General features: G+C 50.8%; 1 protein-coding gene across 1 annotated transcript; it reads right to left on the reverse strand.

The window, feature by feature from the left end:
* Positions 1-4,266: 4,266 nt before the first annotated feature.
* Positions 4,267-9,522, reverse strand: Fbxl12 (F-box and leucine rich repeat protein 12). The gene is made up of 3 exons (XM_042693754.1): positions 9,162-9,522; positions 8,980-9,052; positions 4,267-5,609 (listed from the first exon to the last, which is right to left on the reverse strand). The coding sequence occupies exons 1-3, from the start codon at positions 9,245-9,247 to the stop codon at positions 4,788-4,790; spliced, it is 981 nt and encodes a 326-aa protein (XP_042549688.1). The 5' UTR covers positions 9,248-9,522; the 3' UTR covers positions 4,267-4,787.
* Positions 9,523-13,264: the final 3,742 nt, after the last annotated feature.

Here is a 13,264-nt window from a genome sequence, read left to right on the forward strand (position 1 = left end):
ATAAGGCTCTGAATTCAAACCCCAGTATTGTAAAATAAAAAACCAAGGGGAAGGAAGAGAGCTGTGCAGATCCCATATGAGAAACTCAAGACAACATACCTACCTTTAAATGTCCTTCCCCGGATGCCAGAGACCCACACTAGTAATTCTAGCTACTCAGGAGGTTGAGATCTGAGGATCATGGTTTGAAGCCAGCCTGGGCAGAAAAGTGCCCATGAGACTCATCTCCAACCACTCAAAAACTGAAAGGGCTGGTAATGTGGCTTAGTGGTAGAGTGCTTGCCTAGCATGCATGAAGCCCTGGGTCTGATTCCTCACTATCACATAGAAAAGTGTGGCACTGAGGCTCAAGTGCTAACCTTGAGCAAAAGCAGCTCAGGGGCAGTGCCCAGGCCCTGAGTTCAAGTCTGAGGACTGGCCAAAAAAAAAGTGGCACTGTGGGTTAAGTGGTAGAGAGCTAACCTTGAACATAAGCGACTCAGGGAAAGTGCCCAGGATCTGAGCTCAAGCCCCACAACCAACCAAAAAGACAAGGTCCTTCACATACCTGGGAAGCTCTGCCTTGGCACCATTATTGATTAGATCATCACCAAGTCAAACTTGGTGATGGCCACTCCCAGGCCCACAGGCTAATATAGGAAAGCTGGCATGAGGATCTCCAGTTCAACCTTTGAAAACCTGTCTAGTATCACTTCCCGTCGTTCCTGCTCTAACCACCATTACGCCCATGCTCACCTACTAGTTTTCTTCCCATTTTGTGAAAATGGAAATTATTCGGTCAGCTTTTTCTGTTGTACTTAGCAATGGCTTAGATATGAAGTTCTTCACTGCCCTCCCCTCCAAAAAAAAGATTCTTGCTTGGTTCCCCAATGTAACAGTGTTCAAAGGTGAGGCTTCTAAAAATGATTGGATCCCTAGAGCTCTGAATGCATCAGTGGATAATCTATTGATTTAGAACAGAATGGGTATGGACTGTTAGGAGGAAGAGGCCTGGTTAAAGGAAGTACACTACTGGGAGTGTGTCTTTGAGGAGCATTTCATGTGTGTGTGTGTGTGTGTGTGTGTGCGTGCGTGCGCGTGCGCGCACATGCACAGGTGCATGCTGGCACCAGGAACTCAAGAGCCTCATGATCCTGTCTTGTTTTATTTTTGCTTGAGATAGTCCTATTTCCACATAGCCACTCCTCCCAGTTCAGCTTTTTGCTGTTTAGTTGAAGAAGGAGTCTTTTCTACCTGAGTTATCTTTTACCTGGGAGTGTCTTGAGTAGTTAGGATTACAAGCTGGCACCACTAGGCCCAGATGAAGTTAATGTCTTCCTATGTAATTCCTGTGACTGGACTGAAATTGGGAAGGGAAATAAAGGGGTGTCATGTATTGATTTTTTCCCCAAAGCCCCAAAGTAGACAAAGAATATTGTAGATTATGAGATGTATAACTTTCCATAATGACTCCCTTTGGGTCCAGCTACTCAAAAGAGGTTTATATTCTGTAATGTTATAATTTCTTTATAAATGTATTACTCTAGTCAGCAAAACTTTTTTTTGCCAGTCCTGGGACTTGAACTCAGGGCCTAGGCACTATTCCTGAGCCTCTTTGTGCTCAAGGCTAGCTTTCTACCATTTGAGCAACACCGCCACTAATGGCTTTTCCTGAGTAGTTAATTGGAAATGACTCTCATGGACTTTTCTACCCAGACTGGCTTTGAACCATGATCCTCAGATCTCAGCCTCCTGAGTAGCTAGGATTATAGGTGTGAGCCACTGTGCCCAGCTCTAAACACAATTTTTAAGACTTTAAAAAGTTTTAAAAAAATAAAATAAAAAAGTTTTTTGCGTGTGATGATTGTGTATGCCAGGCAAGTGATGTAATGCTGAGCTATATCCCTAACCTAAAAAGCTCACATTACAGGTGTGTATTACCACACTCTGTTCGGTGACCCCTTTTTTTCTTTTTGTCGGTCATGGGGTTTGAACTCTGGGCCTGAATGCTGTCCCTTAGCTCTTCAGCTCAAGGCTAGCAGTCTACCACTTTAGCCATGGCATCACTTCTGGTTTTCTGAGTGATTTATGGGAGCTAAGAGTCTCACAGACTTTCCTGCCCAGGCTAGCTTTGAATTGTGATCTTTAGATCTCAGCCTTCTGAGTAGCTAGGATTATAGGCATGAGCCACCGGCGCCTGGCAAGAAGTTTTTGAGGCAGGCTTACTTTGGTGCTCAGGTTAGTCTTGAATTCCCAGACTCAAGTGATATGCTACAGAGAGACTATAGGCATGTACCACTGTGCTTAGCTTAGGATACGTTACTTTTAGCAAGGGGTGTGACTCACTGGTAGGTGTTGCCTATACCCTCTGGAGGCAGACGTGAAAAAAGGGGGTCACTGACGGCGCCAGTGGCTCACGCCTGTAACTCTTAACTATTCAGGAGGATGAGATCTGAGGATCAAGGTTCAAAGCCAGCTCGGGAAGGAACATCCATGTGACATGAGACTCATCTCATGTGGTAGAGCATACAGCACCCAGGCCCAGATTTCAAGCCCCACAACTGACAAAAAAAGAAAAAGGGTCACCAAACTGAGTGTGGTAATGCATACCTGCATGTCAGCTTTTTTTTTTTTTTTTTTTTTTGGTCAGTTGTGTGGCTTGAACTCGTCCTGGGCGCTGTCCCTCAGCTCTTTAGCTCAAGGCTAGCGCTCTACCACTTGAGCCACAGCGCCACTTCTGGTTTTCTGGTGGTTTACTGGAGATTAGAGTCTCACGGACTTTCCTGCCCGTGATGGCTTTTTTTGTTTTTTTGGGTTTTTGTTTTTTGGGTTTTTTTGCCAATCGTTGGGCTTGAACTCAAGGCCTGGGCACTGTCCCCAAGCTTCTTTTGCTCAAGGCTACGACTCTCCCACTTCCTGCTTTTTCTGTTTATGTGGAATCGAACCCAGGGCTTCATGCATGCTAGGCAAGCACTCTACCACTGAACCACATTGCCAACCCCCACCCCCCTTGCTGGCTTTGAACCATGATCCTTAAATCTCAGCCCCCTGAGTAGCTAGGATTACAGGCATGAGCCACTGGCGCCTGGCTTATGTCAGTTTCTGTGAGGCCAATGTAGGAGGAACAAATTAGAGGTCAGCCTAGGCTACAGGTAAGACCCTATCTAAAAAAACCAAACAGGGCTGGGAAGTTGGCTCAGTGGTAGAGTGCTTGCCTTGCATACATGAGGCCCTGGGTTCGATTCCTCAGCACCACATATGCAGCAAAAGCCGGAAGTGGCACTGTGGCTCAAGTGGTAGAACGCTAGCCTTGAGCTGAGGGACAGTGCCCAAGCCCAGAGTTCAGCCTCCACAACCGACAAAACAGAAACAGCAACAACAACAAAAATCATTGCAGATTCTAGAGGTAAGGTGCAGTGAGAGTCAGTGACTCAGGTTGGTAGGGATGGTCACAGATTTGGACAGTTAGACCAAGCATGGTCACATCTGGGGTCCTTGTGAAGAAAACCCAGGAAAGAACCGAGTCCAGCTCCCCTAACAGGCCCAGCTCACAGCCCTCTCTCCTGGCTCCACAGACCTGAGGTTGAGCTCCATCTGCCCCTGACTCACTCTAGCTCACAGGTAGGCGCCCAGGACCCTGGGCTTGCTGACACCTGCATCTTCAAAGAATTCCACCTCAAAGGGCAGGAAGAGGAGCTGTTACTGGAACCCCACATCCTGAGCCACCTGCAGACACTGCCTGACACAGCAACCGCCTTCTTGTTTCTGGGTAGTGCCAAGTTCATTCCCCACCCCCACCTTTTCAAGGGCCTTGGCACATGCTAGACAAGCACTCATTCTTTTGGGGGGGGGGGGTGCGTTGGTCATGGGATTGAATTCTGGGCCTGGGCACTGACCCTCAGCTCTTCAGCTCAAGGCAAGCGGTCTACTACTTGAGCCACAGCGCCACTTCCGGTTTTCTGGAGGTTTATTGGAAATAGTCTCACGGCCTTTCCTACAGGGGCTGGCTTTGAACTGCAATCCTCAAATCTTAGCCTCCTGAGTAGCTAAGATTATAGGCGTGAGCCACATCCCAGCCTCCATCTCTTCTTCCTCAGTCCATGGCTGCTGGCTGCTTTCTCATCTGCGTCCCTTACTAAGTGGCAGTACCTTCCCCATGTTCCAGAATTATCCCAATGTACTGACCTGCTTATGAACCTGCCCCTTCCACTACAGCTCCGGCTACCATGCCTAAAAACTAATGGGTGTTCGAGAAACACTTGTGGAATGAATGAACCAAATGCTTTAAAAAAATGGTTATTGGTTTTTTTTTTAATAGCAAAATATATACCATGGAAAACTTGAAAAAAGCAGAATACAAAATAGAACCTTTGGAAACATTTGGCTATGCAAAGACAGGCTTGGAGCATTAAGATCCAATGCCTCGCATGCGGAGAGAAGGGACTGCATAGGTTCGAGCTCAGGCATGGATCATCCTCCTGGGCTGGAGAAGGGCGGGGCCCCAGGCCCCAGCTCCAGCCCCTCGGGGGTCCTGAGGACACAACCCTGAGGATGACCCGGGGAAAGGCACTGCATATAGCCTGCATATAGGGCAGGGTCTGCGCTGGACAGGGTAATCACGAGGTAGCTCTGGTGGCTGTTTCGTACGTGGGATGGGCCTCCCCGAGGCGGGCTGTGGGGGGAAGCCCTGCCCGTGGCCATGCCCACACGCCGGGCACCCTCCGACGCCCCGTCCCGAGGCCCTGGGCTCTGTCCTGGTGCTCCACCACGGCCCGCCCTCCTGGCTGGCCCGGGAGAGGGGTGTCCCCTCACATCCACCAGTCCATGGACTCCTTGGGGGAGGGCCTGACGATGACCACGCAGTGGGGCAGCCCCCGGCACAGGATCTTCTCCGCCTCCTGCCCCTCCCAGCCCAGCCCCTGCAGCTCCAGCACTCGGAGCTTGGGGATGGCCAGGCAGGAGGCGACGATTTCGGCGGGGGTGGGCATTTCCGGGGTGATGAGGGGGCCCTGAAGGCACAGACTCTCCAGGGCTGGCATCCCCTGCAGCCGGGCCAGGCCCGGGGCGGACAGGCCCCCCACGGTCAGCCGGAGCTTGCGCAGGTCGCGGAGGTGGCGGCTGATGGCCAGCAGGGTGCTGTCGGCGGACAGGGTGCAGCCCAGCACCTCGAACCTCTGCAGGTAGCTGAGCTCCTGCAGGCTGGCGTCCAGGCCGGTCTCGGTGACGCGGTAGGTGCCGCCCAGCACCAGCGAGCGCAGTGCCCGGAAGCGCGTGAGGCCCTGCAGGTGCTCGTCGCGGAAGGCGGGCACGCGGTCCAGCACGATGCACTCGAGCAGCGGCAGCACCGTGGGGTCCTGCTCCTTCAGCAGCCACGCCATGGAGATCTCGCAGCTGTGCAGCTCCAGGGTCCTCAGCGTGCTGGGCAGGCTGGTGATGGGCACCATGCTCAGGTCGGCCACGTGCAGGCACAGGCGCTGCAGGTTGGGGCACTTCTGGCCCAGGGCCCTCAGCAGGGCAGGGGACAGCTGGGGGGCCTGGGAGCCCGAGAAGAGGTAGCCGCCCAGCCGCAGCGAGTGCAGCCGCGACGCCATGTACCGGCGAAGCAGGTGCCACATGACTTTAGGCCGCATCTGTAAGAGCCAGGGATGGGGGTGACGGGTCAGAGGCCAGGGGAGTCCCGGCGGTGCCCAGCTGGTGGCGGGCACACCCCGCCATGGGCTCGGGTGTCCCCTCTGGGCTTGCCGGGCAAGGTGGTTTGGCATCCCCATTTTGACTGCTAGAACCCAGGTCCTTCTGTGTGCAGAGCGGTTCCCACTGCGCCCTACGCAACACAGAAAAGCAGGTGTGGCCCTGGAAGCCCCAGTCTGCCAGTGCCGCCCAGGCTGGCCTCAAACACCCATCTGGCCGCTGCCGATGGCTCCTCCAGAGGCTGGGACTACAGCCATGCACCACCACACCCGGATCTATAACCTTTTGACTGATGGCCACCTCTGGGAGAAACAGGTACAGACTAAAACAGGTTGAAACTGCCCCTAGCATATTAGACGCATATTTTTGTTTTATTTTTTAATTTATTGTATAGACATATATATACATACATACATATGTGCGTTTTTGTTGTTGTTGTTGTCTTACAGAAAGTCATAACCAGGTGCTGGTGGCTCACTCCTAGTAATTTAGGAGGCTGAGACTTGAGGATTGTGGTTTGGAGCCAGCCAGGGTAAGAAAGTCCATGAGATTCTTTTTTTTCTTTTTGTCGGTCGTGGGGCCTGAAATCTGGGATTGGGCGCTGTCCCTCAGCTCTTTAGCTCAAGGCAAGCGCTCTACCACTTGAGCCACAGTGCCATTTCCAGCTTTTTCTGCTTATGTGGTGCTGAGGAATTGAACCCAGGGCCTCATGCATGCAAGGCAAGCACTCTACCACTGAGCCACCTCCCAGCCCATCCATGAGATTCTTATCTCCAGTGAATCACCAAAAAAGCCAGAAGTAGATCTGTGCCTCAAGTGGTGGAGCACTTGCCTTGAGCAAAAGAAGTTCGGGGAAAGCACCCAGAGTTCAAGCCCCAGAACTGGCACCAAAAAATAAATATTGAATTAATATTTTGTGCTGGGTACTGAATCCAGGGCCCTAAAATACCCAGAATACCCTACCATTGAGTTACATCCCCAGTCTAGAGCATAACTGATTTGAGACAGTCTCACTATGTAGTTCAAGCCAGCTTCAAACCAGTTCTTCCTGCCTCTGCCTCCTGACTGCTAAGATTATAGGCCTGTACTACCATGCCTGGCTTCACAGTATACATTTTATTGAATAATACTTTGTTTTGTTTGAGATTAACTCCCTACATAGCCCAAGCTGCCCTTGAACTCATGACATCCATGTGTCAGTGCTGCGATTACAGGGACCCACCACCATGTTCATCTTTATTGACTATTTTTGGACAAAGGAAACAAATTTTCCTGGCCAAATGTAGTCCTGTAAGTTTGGCTCCTAGAAATTGAATAGAAATATTGGCTGCTGGCAGATAACTAACTCCCTAGTGTGGGCTGGGAAGTATGGCTCAGTGGTAGAGCGCTTGCCTTGCATGCATGAGGCCCTGGGTTCGATTCCTCAGCACCACATAAGCAAAAAGAAAAAAGCCGGAAGTGGCACTGTGGCTCAAGTGGTAGAGCACTAGCCTTGAGCTGAAGAGCTGAGGGACAGTGGCCAGGCCCAGAGTTCAGGCCCCACAACTGGACCAAAAAACAAAAACAAAAAAAACAAAAACAAAAAAAAACTAACTCCCCAGTGTAGAAGCCCTAGTCAGCAAAATACAAAATAGGCACAAAGCCAATAGGTAAAAATCAACCTTTCCTGGCAAAGTGCTGGATGAGATACTCCTTAGGTTATACACGCTAAGATATAAACCAGATGTGGAGCGGCAGATGTTGCAAAGCCCCTAGGGGGAACTGCTGTGGCTTCAGGCCAGCCTCTGGGGACTTCCTATCAATCAACAGCAGCATAAACAACTTAGACAAAGACATCTGTGCTAAACAGACATAATCCTATTTTTTTGGGGGGGAGGGGGTCATCATTTCCTAAAAATTATTAGATGACTAAAGATATCACATGACAAGCTGGAAGCTGGTGGCTCATGCCTGTAATCCTAGCTACTCAGGAGGCTGAGATCTGAGGATCATGGTTCAAAGCCAGCCCCTGCAGTAAAGTCCATGAGACTCTCATCTCCAATTAACCACCAGAAAACCAGAAGTGGCACTGTGGCTCAAGTGGTAGAGCACTAGCCTTGTGCTGAAGAGCTTAGGGACAGCACCCAAGCCCAGAGTTCAAGCCCCAGGGCTGATTTTTAAAAAAAAATCACATGACAAAAACCAACTAGTTCCACACAGCTTGAATTCTATCAGATGTTCTTTTTGTTTTCAGGGTTTTTTTTTGTTGGTCATGGGGCCTGAACTCTGGGCCTGGGCACTGCCCCTCAGCTCTTCTGCACCAGGCTAGCACTCTATCACTTGAGCCACAGCATCACTTCCGGCTTTTTCTGCTTAGGTGGTGCTGAGAAATGAACCCAGGGCCTCATGCATGCGAGGCAAGCACTCTACTACGGAGCCACCTTCCCAGCCCTCTACCAGATGTTCTAAGTCATCTGGAGATAAAGTCTACCGGCAATGTACACAGGACACCAGGTCATTTTATATAGATGTCAGCATCCTGGGACTTTTGCACTCTTAGAACCAATGTCCTCACCAAGGGACGACTAAAGGTAAGATTGGATTTCTAGCGTGGTAAAGCAAGTGGAACCAGGCACCGGTGGCTCACACCTTAAGAGGCTGAGAAATGAAGATCACGATTCGAAGCTAGCCTGGACAGCAAAATTTGTGAGGCTCTTCTCTCCAATTCACCAGCAAAAAGCCAGAAGTGGAGCTGCGGGTCAAGTGGTAGAGCTCCAGCCTTGAGAGAAAAAGCTAAGGACAGTGCCCAAGGGCACAATGACCCATTACCAACACACACACCAGGCTTGATTGATGGCTCCCTGCCTGTCATCCCAGCTACACAAAAGGCTGAGATCCAGAGGCTCGAGATCCAAGGATGGCTTGAGCAGAGAAATCCATGTGACTGCATGACCCATGGGCCAGCAAAATGCTAGACTGCAAGCGTAGCTCAAGTGGAACCAGCAGAACCAAACCAACCGACCACCATCACCACCACCAATAACAACGAAAAACGCTGAGCAGTCCTACCTAATATTTGCTAAAGCACCAAGCACGAGCTTGGGCACGAATCCACCCCCTCCCCAAAGCCCTCAACATCCGGGCCAGGCAGGGGTGGGCGGGGCAGGAATGGACCCCATGCAAAACCAGGCTGCGCCGAGGCCCCGCCCCGCCACGCCCCTCGGGCCCCGCCCCCCGCCATGCCCCCTCGGGCCCCGCCCCCCGCCATGCCCCCTCGGGCCCCGCCCCCGCCACGCCCCCTCGGGCCCCGCCCCCGCCGCAGGCCCCGCTCACCGTGTACAGCGTCAGGTCGACGTGTCGCCACAGCCAGCGGTCGTCCACCAGCCGCTTCCAGTGGTGACAGACCCTGAGGGAGGTGACCGGTCGTTAGCGCGACCCCGGCCTCGCCAGGGTCCCGGTCGGCATCTCCGGGTGCGCCCCTGCCCGGCTCTTCCCCCCGAGGAGCGGGGCGGCACCTGGAGATGCGGATCCGGTCCCGGACCGGGAGGTAAGAGAAGATCTCCAGAAGCACCAAGTCCGGCAGGTCCACTAAAGACGCCATGGTTCCACTGACCGACACGCACTTCCGTTTCCGGTCGCAGCGGTGCGGGAAGCGGCCTGGAGGGGCTCTGGCCGTGACTTCCAAAAGTCGACTGACAAAACTCACTTTTCCAGAACTTTTCCTGAGGAAATAGTGGGCTTCCAGAACTCCCACTGCCTAAGGCTGGGGCCGGTTTGCAGGCCTGGGCCGGTGACCGAGACCGAGCCTGGCCGGTGGGGCCGCGGGGAGCTGTGAGGGGCCGTGAGGGGCCGAGGCCCAGAGGCCAGGCCGGTGATAAGCGCCAACTCGGTGGGCGTGGCCTTGAATAAATAGTGGGGCGTGGTCACGGCTGGTGGGCGTGACGAGGTCCCGCTCGTACGGAGAAAGCAGAGCAAGCGTGGAAGGCGTGGCATCTTGGGGGCGTGGTCTGGTTCGGGGCGTGGCTTCGGCCTAGACCCAGTTCGGATAGCATGTCACGGGGCGGAATCTGGAACCGAGCCTGAGTCGCTGAAGCAACCCCACGTTCGGGGGAAATCTTAGGGGTTGCATTACGCTTCCCATAATGGGAACCCCAAGAAGAAGCTTGGGAGGCGTTTGGGGGATGGAGTTGAGGCCCTGGGATAGGATTGGGACGAGTGGATCGATGCTCAAGAGAATTTTTTTTTTAACCCCAGACAATGAGCTTGGGGCAGGATGAGCGTGGAGGATGTGGCAGAGTGAAATTGAGTCAGGATAAATTGAGGAAAAAGAGGCCTGGTGAAGGCAATTCAGAAACATGGTATTTAGGGGCTGGGAAGGTGGCTCAGTGGTAGAGTGCTTGCCTTGCATGCCAGAGGCCCTGGGTTCGATTCCTCAGCCCCACATAAGCAAAAAGAAAAAAGCCGGAAGTGCCGCTATGGCTCAAGTAGTAGAGCTTTAGCCTAGAGCTGAAGAGCTGAGGGACAGCGCCCAGGTCCAGAGTTCAGGCCTCACGACCGGACCCAAAAAAAAAAAAAAGAAAGAAAGAAACATGGTATTTAGAAACACAGAAGCACTATCTTTACTTCAAAGAGAGACGGCAGGATGCATTCCTTCCTGAGAGAAATGCCTCCCCAAAACTTATGCAACTGGCCCCAAAAAGCAGACAACAGGATACCTTCCTTAGCTCAAAGATAAGGATCTGTTTTATGGCAGGATGCATGCTTACCTGGAAAGAATGCCCCAAACATCCAGAAACTCAAAAAGTAACACCAGGAATGACTAGAACATAACTTTGACCCCCTGCCTTTACCATATAAATACCCCTAATAGTTTTCACCTACATCCAGTGACAAAATAATTAACTTAGTTTTGCCTGTAATATGCAGGAAAGTCTGTGAGACCCTTATCTCCAATTAATCACCAAAAAAAACTGGAAGTGGAACTGTGGCCCACGTGATAGAGCGCCGGCCCCAGTGCTCAGGTCCTGAGTTCAAGCCTTTGTACTGGCACAATGTAATTTAGTTATGGTTTTTTAACGTGTATGCATGCAGATAAATTTATGGAAGTGCCAGAGTTGGATTTTTTTTCATTTTGCCTGTGTAATTATTATTAATATTTAGGAAATATTAAGGAAGTATTTCAAGTACCAGAAGAAATGTGCAACCACTCTTCTTCAGCCAGGCAGGGAGAGTGAGGTCAGGTGGGGTACACATCAGGGGCAGGGGGGCAAAGGATGGGAAGAAAGGAAGGGGCTCTTTGTGCAAAGATGGAATCTTGAGTTTCAGGAAAAAGGGGTTTTTACAACATCTTGTCTAGAAACGGCCTCCGATCACAAGTTATCTCTTTCACAGCCTTAAGGTATGTTTGGGGAGGAGGAGGGGAAAGGGAGATGATTCAGCAAGCCAGGGAAGTTCTAAGATTTTACTGTGAGGGGAAAGGTGAGTGCTTTTCCTTTAAGTCATTTTTCATCAGCCTGGTCCTGCCAAAGTGTTGTCCACAAAGGGTAAATTGACACAACTGACTACAAAGTATATAACCAATCACTGGATTAAAAAAAAAAAAATTCAGCCAGGCGCTGGTGGCTCATGCTTGTCACCCTAGCTACTCAGGAGGCTGAGATCTGAAGATAGCAGTTTAAAGCCAGCCTAGGCAGGAAAGTCTGTCTTCTCTCCAAACAGCCACCAGAAAATCAGAATGGACCTGTGACTCAAAGTGGTAGAGCATGTGACAAAAAGAGCTCATGGACAACACTCAGTTCAAGCCTCAAGACTGGGGGAAAGTAAGAAAAATAATTCTAAGAACAGTTAAAATATACTCAAAGTAGCAGGGTGTGGTGGCTCACGCCTGTAATCCTAGCTACGCAGGAGGCTGAGATCTGAGGTTCAAGGTTCACAGCCAGCCCATGCAGGAAAAGTCCAGGAGACTCTTTTTTTTTTGGGGGGGGGGGGGTGGTCTGGTCGTGGGGCCTGAACTCTGGGCTGTCCCTCAGCTCTTCAGCTCAAGGCTAGCGCTCTACCACTTGAGTCACAGCGCCACTTCCAGCTTTTTTCTTTTTTGCTTATGTGGTGCTGAAGAATCAAACCCAGGGCCTCATGCATGCAAGGCAAGCACTCTACCACTGAGCCACCTTCCCAGCCCTTCCAGGAGACTCTTATCTCCCATAAACCACTCAGAAAACTGGAAGTGGCACTGTGGCTCGAGAGGTAGAACACTAGTCTTGAGCTAAAGAGCTGAGGGACAATGCTCAGGCCCAGAGTTCAAGACCCAGGACTGACCAAAAAAAAAAAAAAATATGTGTGTGTGTGTGTGTGTGTGTGTGTGTGTGTGTGTGTATGTATACTAAAAGCCACGTGTGGGGGCTCGTGCTTGTAACCCCAACACTCAGGTAGATTAGTCCTTAGGAGGATTTCAAGTTTGAAGCCAACCCTGGCTACATAGAGCGATATTTTGTTTCAAAACGTAACAGGAGGGCTGGGAATGTGGCTTAGTGGTAGAGTGCTTGCCTAGTATGCATGTAGCCCTAGGTTCTATTCCCCAGTACCACATAACACAGAAAAAGCCATAAGTGGTGCTGTAGCTCAAGTGGTGCAGTATTAGCCTTGAGCAAAAGAAGCTCAGAGAAAGTGTGCATGCCCTGAGTTCAAACCTAAGGACTTGCAAATAAGTAAATAGGAGACAACAGCTGGAGGTGTGACTTGATGTAGAATTCCTGTTAACAAACGTGAGACCCTGGGTTCAAAACCCAGGGCACCAAAAAGAGCACAAGGAGTTTGCTAAAACCATACATTAATAAAAAGCCAAACACTGGCTTTCTATAGAATTAGGAACGATCAAGAAGCTTAAACTTTCCCACATTAGTGTTGGTGTGTGGGAATACAGTATCTCAAGAAGTGTAGGGTAGCAGAGTGCCAGTGGCCCACGCCTGTAATCCTAGCTATTCAGGAGGCTGAGATTTGAGGATCAAGGTTCAAAGCCAGCCTGGGCATGAAAGTCCAGAGACTCTTATCTCCAATAAACCACTCAGAAAACTGGAAGTGGTGCTGTGGCTCAAGTGGTAGAGCGTGTGCCTTGCCCAAGCCCAGAGTTCAAGCCTCACAACCCGCCCCCCCACACACACACGAAGTATAGGGTAAAATTTGACGAACAGAACCCACGAAGGCAGTTTCTCAGCATCAATGTAACCCATTACACCCAACAATCCCATTTCTAGCATTTCAAATCCTGGACATTTTTCCAGGAATGTTTCCTCTTTAGAAAATAACACAATAAAGAGGGCTAGTGGTGCAGCTCAGTGATTAAGTCTGGGCCTGCCACCAGTGAGCCCCTGGTTTGATCCCAGCCCCACACATATATAAAACCTAAAAAGAGAGCAGAGGCAGAAGTGAAAGCAAAGGTGACATTTATTTGAAAGTGAGAATGAGGCACCAGGGAAACTGGGGCAAGCCTCTTAGCTATTAAAGGGCAAATAAAGCCCCAACCAGGACTCCCAGCTGGGAGGGTTGTCTTTTGCCATGTGAGGTCTTGTCCACCTGCTTACCTGGCAAAGAAGAGGAGGAGGTAAGTACAGACTTTTACTGC

Source organism: Dipodomys spectabilis, unplaced genomic scaffold (genome assembly GCF_019054845.1).
Source record: "Dipodomys spectabilis isolate Male_0828 unplaced genomic scaffold, ASM1905484v1 ptg000173l, whole genome shotgun sequence".
Taxonomy (NCBI): domain Eukaryota; kingdom Metazoa; phylum Chordata; class Mammalia; order Rodentia; family Heteromyidae; genus Dipodomys; species Dipodomys spectabilis.